The sequence below is a fragment of the Limanda limanda genome, chromosome 14, assembly GCF_963576545.1.
Source record: "Limanda limanda chromosome 14, fLimLim1.1, whole genome shotgun sequence".
Taxonomy (NCBI): domain Eukaryota; kingdom Metazoa; phylum Chordata; class Actinopteri; order Pleuronectiformes; family Pleuronectidae; genus Limanda; species Limanda limanda.
This window is the reverse complement of record NC_083649.1, coordinates 1663560-1678953: the sequence shown is the minus strand read 5'-3', so window position 1 is coordinate 1678953 and position 15394 is coordinate 1663560. Positions and strand designations below refer to the sequence as shown.

The following is a 15394-nucleotide window of genomic DNA, read 5'->3' as shown; positions in this document are numbered from 1 at the left end:
TGCGCGTCACTGTCGAACACGTGGACGCGCTTCACTTCTCTGCCGCGGGTTTAGACTCAGGTGATTGACAGGTGATGTTCAGATGATTGACAGGTGATTGACAGGTGATTGACATGTGATGTTCAGGTGATTGACATGTGATGTTCAGGTGATTGACAGGTGATGTTCAGGTGATTGACAGGTGGTCTACCTGGAGGACACCGGGCGGAGGGGATGCTGCTGCCCGGGGGGAGGAGGAGGGAGAAGCGGATCAGCTGAGTCTGTCTCCGCCCCTGAAGATCCGGGAGCGGATCCGGGATCAGGTCTAGAGGAGAGCCCTCTGACGTCACTGGGCTGAACTTCACTTTATTCTAAGTCAAATATCATTAAATGAATAAAGTGTCAATCATCAGCAGAAGAGGAAGTGGACTTTCAAAATAAACTCATGACAAAACTCTCAAGTGACTTTTCTGTGGATCACGAAAAAAATGATTCAAGTTTTTATTGGTTGATAAAAACAAAATAACTCACGCGTTGTATCGTTTTCTGTTCAATTGTTTTAATCATATTTTTTATTGATAACATTTGTATCTATTAAATAAAAAAATGACATTTTAGAAACAATTATTAAAAAGACAAAATCTACAAAGAATCTTCAAACGAGTGGATTTATTTGATTCTGGACTTTTGATCACGTGATGAATTCCATTGAACAACTGACAGGACAACATCCAGTAAATCTGAATCTTAATTATCAGAAAGTGTGATTGACTGAGTGAGTTGGACGTCTCGCTGAGACACCCGTCCTGGTCCGTCCCCTGGTGAGTCCTGAGGTGAAGGTTCAGATCGATGCTTGTTCCTCGTTTCTTTGTCTTTGACGCTGCTGATGAAACCGAACGTTGTGACAGAGACTCACAGGAAACCTCAGGCCGACGGTTCGATGTGACATCGAGGTTCCACCGGGGACACGAGGATCTGTCCTCAGACCTCGTGTCTCCGGTGAGCCAACAGGTGGGTTCAGTGACTTCACTTCTGCTGAGTCACTAACTGCCAAAGTCAGTGTAAAGTGCAGATACAGGTTTCAAGGTCACAGACAGGAAATGACAAAAGAAAACAAAGTAAAACGTTTCTTGAGGATGGTTTTTAGAAACTGGTTCACGCTGTTTGATAAGATGAAAATCTGTAAATCAAATTCATGTAGATCTGCTCCGACGTGGTGGAGACCTTTCCGATCAGAGTGGTGTGTTGATGCTTCTGTTGTTGGACGCACGGAGGTTAACACAAACATCCTCAACGCAAAACAGACACACAAAAAACACAGAGTGGCACAGAAATGAGATTTTGCAGATTGGGACGTTCAGCTGCTTGAAAATCCATCAGGAGGAAAAGTCTCTCGTCTTCGTTCCAACTTCACGTCCTGAGGAACCTGCAGGTTCTATTTAAGGCTCTGGTTCCTGATGTGTTCTGTCCTGGAGACGTCCGTCCAGGAGACGTCTGTCCCGGAGACGTGTGTCCCGGAGACGTCCGTCCTCTGGAGCTCGTCCTCATCTCCTCCGGTGACTGGGCTTCTTGGCTCGCTGCTGCCTCCTGAAGTCGATGAGGCAGCCCGTGGCCTCTGAGATGGGAGTGAAGGACCTGATGGGCGAGCTGCTGACCCTCAGCGCCCGCACGCCGTCCTCCTCCTCCTCCTCTTCATCGTCGTCTTCGTCCCGCAGGTCGATGACCTCTCTGAACGTGAAGGAACAAACATGTAAAACTCAACTTCCTGTTTGATTCAGCTGCTGTTTCCTTACTGTTTAATAATACTTTAATATCTTTATTAACAGATCACGTCTCTGGGTTTTCTTACGCCGGCTGGACTCTGGTTCCCGACGGCCCGGCTTCTGAAAACAAAACAACAACAACAACACGTCCGTCCGTCAATAAGATTTATTCTGGTCTCAGGCAACAACATTTCTGGAAGTCGATCATGATCTGAAGTTTTACCTGTGAACCAGGAAATCTAAGATCAGGATGTGACCTGATATGAGTCTTACGCAGATTCGTCATCAATGTTTGATGATATGAATTTATTTTACAGAAGAAATGATGCAGAATAGATTTAATTAAAAACTATTTTATAAACTTGCTTTAAACTTGAGCGTTGTAATGTGGGCGTGGCCTGAAGCAACAGAGGACTTGAACTGAAGCTGGAGGAACTTTGAAGACTCACCTGATCCTCGGCTTTCTGTTTGTTCCAGAGCTGAGAGCAGATTTCCTCTCTGGAGAATCAGAAACATAACAGAGAGAAAGTTTATTGAACAGTTCAACATATACTGAGCTGATCAGGAAAATAAAAACACACTGTCGGATTCCACTCTGCATGAAGTGTACGTGTAAATAAGTAACGACTTCATTGTCGCAGGATTCTGATGAACAACATGAACGTGGGTCACCAGTGGTCTGGCTCCTCCCTCAGTGATCACGTGACTCACGCTCTCAGACTTCTGGGTCCGGCGCTGCAGGCACAGCTCGGTGTGTCGGGTGTATTCTCTCAGAGAAAACTTCTTCTGACAGAGGAAGCACTTCTCTTGGTTCCTGCAGAAAACGAGACAGAAACAAACTGAATTACAGATGGAGAGTTGGACACAGATCCACAGGGAGCAGGTCCAGGTCCAGGTCCAGGTCCAGGTCCAGGTCCAGGTCCAGGTCCAGGTCCAGGTCCAGGTCCAGGTCCAGAGGTGGTGTTTACCTGCTGCTGCTGGCGGAGTCGCTCGTCTCCTCGGCTTCAGGGACCTCAGCTCGCCGACGCTTCCTCCGAGGCTTCGACGACACTGAAGTGGAGAGACGCAAAACCATCAACACAACGTAACCACGACAACAAGAACTCGTTTCCTCACATGAAAAGACGTAAAGCGACCCCTTGGGACAGGTTTTGGAATTACATAAAGGTGAATAATGATCCCCACTAGGACTCTGGTTTTATTGTTTTGCTGTGTTTCTCCCAAGTGGGATCCTGTAATACTGTATTTCAGATTTAGATTTCACTGATCAGGAGGAGGGAGAAGCGGATCAGCTGAGTCTGTCTCCGCCCCTGAAGATCCGGGAGCGGATCCGGGATCGGGTCTAGAGGAGAGCCCTCTGACGTCACTGGGCTGAACTTCACTTTATTATAAGTCAAATATCATTAAATGAATAAAGTGTCAATCATCAGCAGCAGAGGAAGTGGACTTTTAAAATAAACTCATGACAAAACTCTCAAGTGACTTTTATCTGTGGATCACAGGAAAAAATGATTCAAGTTTTTATTGGTTGATAAAAACAAAATAACTCACGTGTTGTATCGTTTTCTGTTCAATTGTTTTAATTATATTTTTTATTGATAACATTTGTATCTATTAAATAAAAAGACATCTTAGAAACAATTATTAAAAAAACAAAATCTACAAAGAATCTTCAAACGAGTGGATTTATTTGATTCTGGACTTTTTAGGAAATCTAAAGTGGGATCCTGTAATACTGTAAACCTCAGCAACATGTCTATACGATGAATGCTATATCATGTATGGTGGGGGGTGCAGGTATGCAATGAAGGTATGAGTGGATATCATTATGTACTCACTTTGTTTTGTAATAGCTGCCTATTTTTGAGACAAATATGTGCGAAGTCTGTTATTAGAGTCAATTCTCAACCATTTACTACTTGTTCCTGTGTAAAGAAACATGTTTAATTTTCCATGTACCAGGTCTAAGAAAAGTTTAATAAAAACTTGTAAACAAAGTGAGGAGGTCAGAGGGTAAAGAGAGAAGCGACTGACCAATGACAGGAATGAAGCAACTAGTTCAGTTTGATAAGAGACGTTATTGAAGACAGATCTGACTCCTGTGATGATGAAGGGATTCTCTCACCTCCGGGTTCTCGCTCGTCCAGCACCGACACGTCTCCGTCGCAGAACGCCGCGTGCCGCTCGATCCTCGTCACGGGGAAGGATCCCTGACACATGGGACAGGCCACGCTGGCCTCGGGTCGGGGAGGGGGGGCGCCGGGCTCCACCAGCCGCTGGACCTTCGTCTCCTCCACATCTGGATCCACGCCGTCCTCCAGGTCCTCCTCCTCTCTCTGAGGTGGACGTCCAGCGCCGGCGACAGGGATGTTTCCCTCCTTTGATCCACAGACTGCTGGTGAAAACACAAATATTATTATATTAAAATGATATATTAGTAATATTAATCGAATATCAATGAAAATAAAAGGTTGATAAACTCACCGTCCACCTCCATCTCGTCCTTGTGCTCCCGCGGCGTCGGCTCGACCGCGGCTGGAGGATCTTCTCCAGGAATCATCTGGACCTCAGGGAGCTCAGGACCTTCAGGTCGGAGCTGCAGGGAAAGAGAAGCAGATTAAAGGAGAAGAGAAGGTTGAGATCTTTATTGTAGATTGATCTGCTCTGACTGGACGTCTCCTGGCGTGAACTCACCTCGGCTCCAGCGTCAGTCGTCAGATCTTGTGTTTCCTCGTCATCGTTGTTACTCAGTTGAGTTTCTGTTAAAAGAAAAACATTTAACAGTCGTCACATCAGTGTCGAGAGTCGTAACGTTTTCCAGCCGATGGACGTTTGGACTTCAGGAGTTAAAGGGTTTGGTGAGGTCACAGTGACCTTTGACCTTCAACCACCAAAATCTAATCATCAGTTGATTTCTGAAACAGCGTCAGAATGTGTCTGTTGTCAAACGACTGAGGAACAACTTTCAAATCCTGAGTTTATGAAAGTGAGATGTTTCAGTACCTGGACAAACGTCACAGTCGTCAGTATCCATCCTCTCTTCTTCTCCTCCCTCACTCTTCTGCTTCTCTGCCTCCTCTTCATCCCTCTGCTCCCCTCCCTCCTCCTCTTCCTCAGCTGGAGGAGACTCTTCACTCTCGTTTGTCTTCTTCAACCTGAGACCTCGTCTGGAGAAGTGAGCAAAGTCGTCATGTTAACATCTACTACTGACACCAAGTGGAGAACAGACGTTACTGCAGGTAGAGAAGCGTTTAGTTTCTCTGAAGCTGTTTTTGTGAATAGCCAGGCGAGGGGCGGAGCCTGTAGAGCAGCAGGAGGCGGGACATGACGTATAAACTGTGCTGTGGACAGATCAGTGTTGTTGTTTCCAGCTCCTCCCACACGGCGTCGGCCTCATCACCAGAAGATCTGGAATCTCCTCGTGTTTCCAAGTGGACGTCTTCGTCTTCTACGTGTCCGGCTCCTCTTCTTCATCCTGAGATCTTTGTGTTCTTCAGTTTTCACGTCACGTGTTAGAAACCTCGTCCACACGTCCACTCGCTCTCTGGGAAGCTTCCACACATTGTCCTGCTGGTTCCTCACATGGACTCTGACATGTTACACACATTTTACCACTAAGCTGCAGGAGAAGATCCAGAACATCCAGAGACACTGACTCACACATTTGTTCTCACACACAGACCCTGTAGAACATGTGAGGAACATGTGAGGAACATGTGAGGAACATGTGAGGAACATGTGAGGAACACATCAGGAGCTCTTACAGACTTTAGTTCAGGTCTGAAAACAACTGGAATCTGCAGCGTGACCCTGATGATGATGATGATGATACGTCTTCATCACATTGTTTGCGTTTGAAAGAAGCTTTTTTACATCATGTGAATAAATACATTCTACACTGTGATCAGTTTCTTATTGAACCACTGGAGGAGTTTTACCTTCTCAGAACAACACGTGGAGGAGAATCTGCAAACGACTCCGGTGAAGGAGATTTCTGCGAATGAAAGATCAGTTCAGTGATTTGATTTCAAACATAAAGAAACAGGAGTGTGAGACAGAGGCTGAAAGGAGGAGCAGCAGCGATGGACAGTCTGAGGACAGTGATTCCCTCAGTCAGGGTTTTATATAAACATTAGAGAATGAAAACATCTGAAAGTAATAACAGTGATTAAAGTGTTAAACCTTAAGATGAACAGAATTGTCATTTAAAATCCCGCTGGTACCTCCGGCTGCGGCAGGATGGCGCCCCCCCACGGCGCCTTCCTCAGCAGACGCCTCTGAGCCCGTTTCAGACTGGTGTTGTAAACGTCCATCTGAGCCAGGATCACCTGAGAGAGAGAGGAGATCTCTGTGAGGATCTGAACATCTACACACATGAAGTCAAGAGTTCATATCCTCACTTCAGTCTCTCGTCTGTGAAAATCCTTAATTTCTGTCATGATTCAAAACACAGAGAAATTATCATCGAACTAATACTGATGATCAATATTTCAACGTTTTCAAAAACTCAGTTAAAGACGTGAAACAATGAGAAGAATAAATCCTCACATTTAACAAGCACTTGACATTTTGGCTTAATTGGAAACGATTTGATAATTGATAACTTTCTGTTGATTGACTGTAGCTTGAGTGTGAGTGACGCTGCTCACCTGTGTGTAGCGGTCCGGGTCCAGGCCCCGGGGGCAGAACGGCACCCCCCAGTGGTACTGGACCGTCGGGCCCACTGCAGGCGGAGCACCCGCCCCCCCGCTGCCGCCTGGCTGTCGCTCTGCGGAGCTGCAGGAACATGGAACCTGTCGATTAGTCCGAGCGTTGCTGACAGGAGGCCGCGGTGTTCAGCGTTAACGAGCATGAAACGACTCAGGAGGTCGAACGGGTCGAGGTTCGATCCCTATCAGTGTGTGGATGGAATGTACCACTTTATATAAAGAAGCAAAGACGTATGAATGTCTGAATATATAAAGAAATAAACTCTGCTTTGTTGACGTTGCACAGAAACAGAGAAAGATTCGATCAGAACATTCTGGGGTCAGACGTCCTGCAGCACTGATGACCTCACCTGCTGTGAGACCCTAAAGGCCGGAGCATGCTTCTGCGTTTTCATGGGCCCGGAAGCGTAAGAGCCCCCCCGGGCCCCTTAAGTACTTACGTCTCCCTTCTTACGTGCTTACGTGCGTCGCTCAATTTTTCTAACTAGACGGCAAAGCTCCGCAAGCGTCACGTAGCCACAAGGCTGAGATTGGTCTGCTAACTACATAATTTCCGAAGTCGCATTTCCGGTTCATGCCCGATAATACCGGCAGAAACCACGGAAGATTTAGAAGAACGAATATGGACCAAACAGAAGAGCACTTGGCAGAAGAGATCCGACACTATGACCACTAGTAGAACCCGTCACTGACCGGAGGGTTTGTCCGCCAGAAAAAGGCTCTGCGGAGTCGCCGTGGCGATGTAAATAAACCGCTCTTCTTCGTGCCACACAGGAAGAAGAGCCGACTTCGAACAAAAACATTACTCCGCCTAGTGTTCTGGCGGGGAATTGCATGGCAACACGCGCAACGCTTGGAAAACCATGAATGACAACGAGTCCTGCGTCACAACTGCGTGAAAAGTCGCAGACGTCGTTGCAGAAGCGAGCGCCGGCCTTCAGAGTAACTTGTGTGACTTAAATAAAAACGAAAAGCTAAAGCACGACATCCGTAAGAGTCAAATTATATTTGAATGAGTCTGATAATCAATGGGATCAGAGAATCCGTCGGATCCATGACCTCCGACCCTCTCTGACCTCCGACCCTCTGTGTTTGCTCTACCTGTTTCTCCGCTCTGCTCCTGGAGAATCTGCTGAGTCGTGGTTCAGGGAGGAAACCCGAACCTCTGCCCGACCAGCGCCTCTCTCCTCTGGGAAGACCGGGCTCGGAGAACCTGTCGGCTGCAACACACGGAACCATAAGAAAGAATGTGTTTACTTTAAAAGCTTTAGAAACCATAAACCCATAGTGAGGGGAGGGAGGACTGCTCTGATTGGTCGGGACGGAGAGAGAGAGAGAGAGAGACTCGGTACCGTGACGTCCTCGTCCTTGTCAGACCAGAGCAGCGTCATGTCGCTGGTCAGCTCCGTCTCTGCTGGGTTCAGGTCTGCAGGCGTCTCCTGTGAACCTTCTGGAAGCAGGAGACAGCATCAGACAGGTTCACACAACACATCCTCACCATGGAGAGCGTGTGAGGTTCCACTCTACCTGACAGAGACGCCACGGGGGTCCTGGTCCACCGGGCGTCCTCCTGATGAGGCTCAGAGCTGCAGCGCTGGGATCAGAGACAGAGAAGAAGAGAGAAACAAGCAGGAAGTGAGCGAGAGTCTGGATGTTCAACACAGATCCATATGACAGAAACATCATGAAGCAAGTCTTCACCTGGAAGATTCTGAACTGGAAACACGTGAAAGTCTCTCACCTGCGTCGGCCTCTGAGAAGACTCCTCGCCGACGGCTCGACTCACTTCACTGTTTGACCTTTCGACCTCTGAAGGAACCACAGACGTCTTCGGCTCGTCATCACCGACCTCTCGTCTGTGGTTCCTGCCGAACACCGGACTGGGAGAAGGGCCGTGACCCGGCTCAGCTGAGAAGACGGGGCTGCCGCAGATCGGTGATCTCTCCGGGGGAGGGGCGTGGCTTCTTGGGAAGGCGGGGCTCTGATGGCGAGCGGGAGTGGTCCTCACAGAGGAGGTCACACTCTCCTCAGAGGAGGAGGTCTCACAGACCCGGAGGAGAGGCCTGCAGGCTCTGGGACTCGTCTCAGGTGGAGAGTTCCTGCCGAACACGGGACTTGTTAAGAACTCGGGACTCTGCGTCCGCTGCGTTTCTTCCTCGTCTTCCTCCTGCAGAGAGGCGGGACTCCTCGGACAGGACGCCAGGTTCCCGGGGCTTCTGGGAAACGTGGGGCTCTTGGGTTGAGCTGACGTCTGAGGGGAGGCACTCGTGTCCTGAGAGCACAAGACGAACCCTGAGCTCCTGCAGGTCTCCAGCAGGTCCTGGCTGAGCCGCGGCACGTGGACCAGCGCCCGGACGTCAGCTGACAGGAAGACGGGCGACTTGTGGAGCAGAGACAGTGAGTCCAGAGGCTCGGAGCCGCCGGGCGACGCCTGAGACTCCGTCGTCTGGGAAACGCCGGACGTCTCCAGAGGAACTCCTTCTTTCCTTTTCCGCTTTTTATTCCTGTTCTTTATTTCTTCTCCCGCTCTTTTTGTTTCTGGGAATGAAGCACAGGAAGCTGTTGAAGTTCTTCACAGTTTGATTATGAATCAGAAGGTTGGGACTGTCGGTTCTCCGGTGCCTCACCCTGGGTCAGGTCGATCTCCGGCGTACACACGTCCCTGGAGACTTCCTGGTCGATGGGCGGCGGCCTCGTCCCATTGGAGCACGGGGGTCTGCGTCGGAGCAAGGCGTGGGCGGGGGGGCTCTGACTCTGGGATGGCGAGCCCGGCTGAGACTGGACGACCATCTACCAGAGCAGAGCAAGGACATGACACCACGGAAAAGGTCGGAACAGGAAATAACTCAAAATGGTTTTTGAAACCGACTCTGATATCAACGATTTAATTTGAACCTGGATTTTTGTATTGATTGAGAAAATGGACGAGAAATGAATCAATGGTAAAATCATCTGTTAGTTAAACTGTAAATCTGGTGTCTTTACATTTAATGCTGGTTCTGAAGGCAGCGGCCTTTTGGAACCGGGTCCATGTCGGTTAATAAACCTGGATCCATGAAGCCGGTTCTGTTTCTGTGAGTGAAAATAAAAACACTTTTTCATTCCTGACAAACAAACAGAATCAATACGAAGGATCAGAGAAGCAGAACCAGATTCAGATTTCATGTCAAACTCAAACTTGGATAACATGAACTTGCTGAGTCATCTCAGGATGAACTCGCTCAGACTGGGTCTCACGCTCTCTTGGATGGCCTTCATCATGGCCTCCTCCTCCCGCTGCAGCTGGAGCGCCGTGTGGCTGGCTTCCTGTTCGCTCAGACGCAGAGCCAGGTCCATCATCTCCTCCTCGGTCATCTCTGGAAAAGAGTTAACACGTTTCACTGGATACAACCTGAAACCCGGAGTAATGATTTAGAATTCATTCCGACACTCGCTGTGGTCCTGACCTTTGGGTTGGCTTTGGTTTTCACGCTCTCTCCTGCGAGTGTTTCGAGCTGATGACGAAGAAGGCAGCGAGGAGGAGAACTCGTCCTGGAAGAACAAGAACCAGCTGAAGGTCAGAGTTGGTTCTTCATCGCCTGTAAGACCAGACTGACCTGGAGACTCCAGAGTGAAAACATTTAGTAATGAGCCTGTGTTTGTCTCCAGGGACGGGAGAGAATAGTCTCAGTTCTCTACTGGTCTCAGTTCTCTACTGGTCTCAACTGGTCTCAGTTCTCTACTGGTCTCAGTTCTCTACTGGTCTCAGTTCTCTTCTTAGTTCTCTACTGGTCTCAGTTCTCTACTGGTCTCAGTTCTCTAATGGTCTCAGTTCTCTTCTCAGTTCTCTACTGGTCTCAGTTCTCTACTGGTCTCAGTTCTCTAATAATCTCAGTTCTCTAATGGTCTCAGTTCTCCACTCAGTTCTCTACTGGTCTCAGTTCTCTTCTCAGTTCTCTACTGGTCTCAGTTCTCTAATGGTCTCAGTTCTCTAATGGTCTCAGTTCTCTAATAATCTCAGTTCTCTAATGGTCTCAGTTCTCTACTCAGTTCTCTAATGGTCTCAGTTCTCCACTCAGTTCTCTACTGGTCTCAGTTCTCTTCTCAGTTCTCTACTGGTCTCAGTTCTCTAATGGTCTCAGTTCTCTAATGGTCTCAGTTCTCTAATAATCTCAGTTCTCTAATGGTCTCAGTTCTCTACTCAGTTCTCTAATGGTCTCAGTTCTCTAATGGTCTCAGTTCTCCACTCAGTTCTCTAATGGTCTCAGTTCTCTACTCAGTTCTCTAATGGTCTCAGTTCTCCACTCAGTTCTCTAATGGTCTCAGTTCTCTTCTCAGTTCTCTACTGGTCTCAGTTCTCTACTGGTCTCAGTTCTCTAATGGTCTCAGTTCTCTTCTCAGTTCTCTACTGGTCTCAGTTCTCTACTGGTCTCAGTTCTCTAATAATCTCAGTTCTCTAATGGTCTCAGTTCTCCACTCAGTTCTCTACTGGTCTCAGTTCTCTTCTCAGTTCTCTACTGGTCTCAGTTCTCTAATGGTCTCAGTTCTCTAATGGTCTCAGTTCTCTAATAATCTCAGTTCTCTAATGGTCTCAGTTCTCTACTCAGTTCTCTAATGGTCTCAGTTCTCCACTCAGTTCTCTAATGGTCTCAGTTCTCTACTCAGTTCTCTAATGGTCTCAGTTCTCCACTCAGTTCTCTAATGGTCTCAGTTCTCTACTCAGTTCTCTAATGGTCTCAGTTCTCTAATGGTCTCAGTTCTCCACTCAGTTCTCTAATGGTCTCAGTTCTCTACTCAGTTTTCTAATGGTCTCAGTTCTCTACTGGTCTCAGTTCTCTAACGGTCTCAGTTCTCTACTTAGTTCTCTAATGGTCTCAGTTCTCTAATGGTCTCAGTTCTCTACTCAGTTCTCTACTGGTCTCAGTTCTCTACTCAGTTCTCTAATGGTCTCAGTTCTCCACTCAGTTCTCTAATGGTCTCAGTTCTCTACTCAGCTCTCTACTGGTCTCAGTTCTCTAACGGTCTCAGTTCTCTACTGGTCTCAGTTCTCTAACGGTCTCAGTTCTCTACTGGTCTCAGTTCTCTACTCAGTTCTCTAATGGTCTCAGTTCTCCACTCAGTTCTCTAATGGTTTCAGTTCTCTACTGGTCTCAGTTCTCTACTCAGTTCTCTAATGGTCTCAGTTCTCTACTCAGTTCTCTAATGGTCTCAGTTTTCTAATAATCTCAGATTCTTCTCAGTTCTCTAATGGTCTCAGTTCTCTACTGGTCTCAGTTCTCTACTCAGTTCTCTAATGGTCTCAGTTCTCCACTCAGTTCTCTAATGGTCTCAGTTCTCTACTCAGTTCTCTAATGGTCTCAGTTCTCTACTCAGTTCTCTAATGGTCTCAGTTCTCTACTCAGTTCTCTAATGGTCTCAGTTCTCTTCTCAGTTCTCTAATGGTCTCAGTTCTCTAATGGTCTCAGTTCTCTTCTCAGTTCTCTAATGGTCTCAGTTCTCTAATGGTCTCAGTTCTCTTCTGGTCTCAGTTCTCTACTGGTCTCAGTTCTCTAATGGTCTCAGTTCTCTACTGGTCTCAGTTCTCTTCTCAGTTCTCTACTGGTCTCAGTTCTCTAATGGTCTCAGTTCTCTAATAATCTCAGTTCTCTAATGGTCTCAGTTCTCCACTCAGTTCTCTAATGGTCTCAGTTCTCTACTCAGTTCTCTACTGGTCTCAGTTCTCTAATGGTCTCAGTTCTCTAATAATCTCAGTTCTCTAATGGTCTCAGTTCTCCACTCAGTTCTCTAATGGTCTCAGTTCTCTACTCAGTTCTTTAATGGTCTCAGTTCTCTAATGGTCTCAGTTCTCCACTCAGTTCTCTAATGGTCTCAGTTCTCTACTCAGTTCTCTAATGGTCTCAGTTCTCTAATGGTCTCAGTTCTCCACTCAGTTCTCTAATGGTCTCAGTTCTCTACTCAGTTCTCTAATGGTCTCAGTTCTCTAACGGTCTCAGTTCTCTACTCAGTTCTCTAATGGTCTCAGTTCTCTAATGGTCTCAGTTCTCTACTCAGTTCTCTAATGGTCTCAGTTCTCTACTGGTCTCAGTTCTCTAATGGTCTCAGTTCTCCACTCAGTTCTCTAATGGTCTCAGTTCTCTACTCAGTTCTCTAATGGTCTCAGTTCTCTACTCAGCTCTCTACTGGTCTCAGTTCTCTAATGGTCTCAGTTCTCTACTGGTCTCAGTTCTCTAACGGTCTCAGTTCTCTACTGGTCTCAGTTCTCTACTCAGTTCTCTAATGGTCTCAGTTCTCCACTCAGTTCTCTAATGGTCTCAGTTCTCTACTGGTCTCAGTTCTCTACTCAGTTCTCTAATGGTCTCAGTTCTCTACTCAGTTCTCTAATGGTCTCAGTTTTCTAATAATCTCAGATTCTTCTCAGTTCTCTACTGGTCTCAGTTCTCTAACGGTCTCAGTTCTCTACTGGTCTCAGTTCTCTACTCAGTTCTCTAATGGTCTCAGTTCTCCGCTCAGTTCTCTAATGGTCTCAGTTCTCTACTCAGTTCTCTAATGGTCTCAGTTCTCTACTCAGTTCTCTAATGGTCTCAGTTCTCTTCTCAGTTCTCTAATGGTCTCAGTTATCTAATAATCTCATATTCTTCTCAGTTCTCTACTGGTCTCAGTTCTCTTCTCAGTTCTCTAATGGTCTCAGTTCTCTAATGGTCTCAGTTCTCTTCTCAGTTCTCTAATGGTCTCAGTTCTCTTCTCAGTTCTCTAATGGTCTAAGTTCTCTACTCAGTTCTCTACTAGTCTCAGTTCTCTTCTCAGTTCTCTAATGGTCTCAGTTCTCTAATGGTCTCAGTTCTCTAATGGTCTCAGTTCTCTACTCAGTTCTCTTCTCAGGTCTGTAATGGTCTCAGGTTCTTCTCAGTTCTCTACCTTCCCATCCCGGTGGTCCTCAGCCTCCAGCTCCTGTGTGTCGTCGTCGCTGATGATCTCTGTGGGAACGTTGGTCATCTCCTGGACGATGTGTTTCCTCACAGACATTCTGTTCTGCTCCTGAGAGACTTCAACACAAAGACACATGGAGACTGTGAAGATCCCTCACCTGAACGTGGTGAAGATCCCTCACCTGAACGTGGTGAAGATCCCTCACCTGAACGTGGTGAAGAACCCTCACCTGAACGTGGTGAAGATCCCTCACCTGAACGTAGTGAAGAACCTCCACCTGAACGTGGTGAAGAACCCACACCTGAACGTGGTGAAGAACCCTCACCTGAACGTGGTGAAGAACCCTCACCTGAACGTGGTGAAGAACCCTCACCTGAACGTGGTGATGATCCCTCACCTGAACGTGGTGATGATCCCTCACCTGAACGTGGTGAAGAACCCTCACCTGAACGTGGTGAAGATCCCTCACCTGAACGTGGTGAAGAACCCTCACCTGAACGTGGTGAAGAACCCTCACCTGAACGTGGTGAAGAACCCTCACCTGAACGTGGTGAAGATCCCTCACCTGAACGTGGTGAAGAACCCACACCTGAACGTGGTGAAGAACCCTCACCTGAACGTGGTGAAGATCCCTCACCTGAACGTGGTGACAAACCCTCACCTGAACGTAGTGAAGAACCCTCACCTGAATGTGGTGATGAACCCTCACCTGAACGTGGTGAAGAACCCTCACCTGAACGTGGTGAAGAACCCTCACCTGAACGTGGTGATGAACCCTCACCTGAACGTGGTGAAGAACCCTCACCTGAACGTGGTGAAGATCCCTCACCTGAACGTGGTGAAGAACCCACACCTGAACGTAGTGAAGAACCCTCACCTGAACGTGGTGAAGATCCCTCACCTGAACGTGGTGATGAACCCTCACCTGAACGTAGTGAAGAACCCTCACCTGAACGTGGTGAAGAACCCTCACCTGAACGTGGTGAAGAACCCTCACCTGAACGTGGTGATGAACCCTCACCTGAACGTGGTGATGATCCCTCACCTGAACGTGGTGAAGAACCCTCACCTGAACGTGGTGAAGAACCCTCACCTGAACGTGGTGAAGAACCCTCACCTGAACGTGGTGAAGATCCCTCACCTGAACGTGGTGAAGATCCCTCACCTGAACGTGGTGACAAACCCTCACCTGAACGTGGTGAAGATCCCTCACCTGAACGTGGTGAAGAACCCTCACCTGAACGTGGTGAAGAACCCTCACCTGAACGTGGTGAAGATCCCTCACCTGAACGTGGTGATGAACCCTCACCTGAACGTGGTGAAGAACCCTCACCTGAACGTGGTGAAGAACCCTCACCTGAACGTGGTGATGAACCCTCACCTGAACGTGGTGAAGAACCCTCACCTGAACGTGGTGAAGATCCCTCACCTGAACGTGGTGAAGAACCCACACCTGAATGTGGTGAAGAACCCTCACCTGAACGTGGTGATGAACCCTCACCTGAACGTAGTGAAGAACCCTCACCTGAACGTGGTGAAGAACCCTCACCTGAACGTGGTGAAGAACCCTCACCTGAACGTGGTGATGAACCCTCACCTGAACGTGGTGATGATCCCTCACCTGAACGTGGTGAAGAACCCTCACCTGAACGTGGTGAAGAACCCTCACCTGAACGTGGTGAAGAACCCTCACCTGAAGGTGTTCAGGTCTCGTGTCAGTCACACACGTTCAGATGATTGACAGCTGGATCTGAACCCTGAGGTGACACCTGCTCTGTTTCTGATCTTATCATCACAGTGGAGTCCACAGAGGATTCCTCCAGGGTTCAACAGGGGATGAAGAGTGTTTACCTGATGATGAAGATGATGATGATGAAGAGTGTTTACCTGATGATGAAGATGATGATGATGATGATGATGATGATGCAGAGTGTCCTCCTCTTCCTCCTCTCATGTGTCCGGAGGCTCGACCCCACCCCACCAGCTTCTGTGAGACAAGTGTTTTCAAACAGAGTCACAGACAGGAACCCAGTGAAA

The 15394-nt window shown here is 47.8% G+C and overlaps 1 protein-coding gene across 1 annotated transcript; it reads right to left on the bottom strand.

Annotated features, from left to right (window-relative positions):
• Nucleotides 1-595: 595 nt before the first annotated feature.
• uimc1 (ubiquitin interaction motif containing 1) lies at nt 596-15230 on the bottom strand. Its single transcript, XM_061086288.1, has 22 exons — nt 15209-15230; nt 13346-13473; nt 9898-9982; nt 9689-9807; nt 9437-9523; nt 9079-9241; nt 8193-8989; nt 7979-8045; nt 7804-7901; nt 7553-7671; nt 6392-6518; nt 5966-6070; nt 5681-5736; nt 4746-4909; nt 4437-4501; nt 4227-4338; nt 3868-4134; nt 2711-2792; nt 2454-2556; nt 2192-2240; nt 1829-1862; nt 596-1707 (listed from the first exon to the last, which is right to left on the bottom strand). The coding sequence occupies exons 2-22, from the start codon at nt 13451-13453 to the stop codon at nt 1524-1526; spliced, it is 2991 nt and encodes a 996-aa protein (XP_060942271.1). The 5' UTR covers nt 13454-13473; nt 15209-15230; the 3' UTR covers nt 596-1523.
• Nucleotides 15231-15394: the final 164 nt, after the last annotated feature.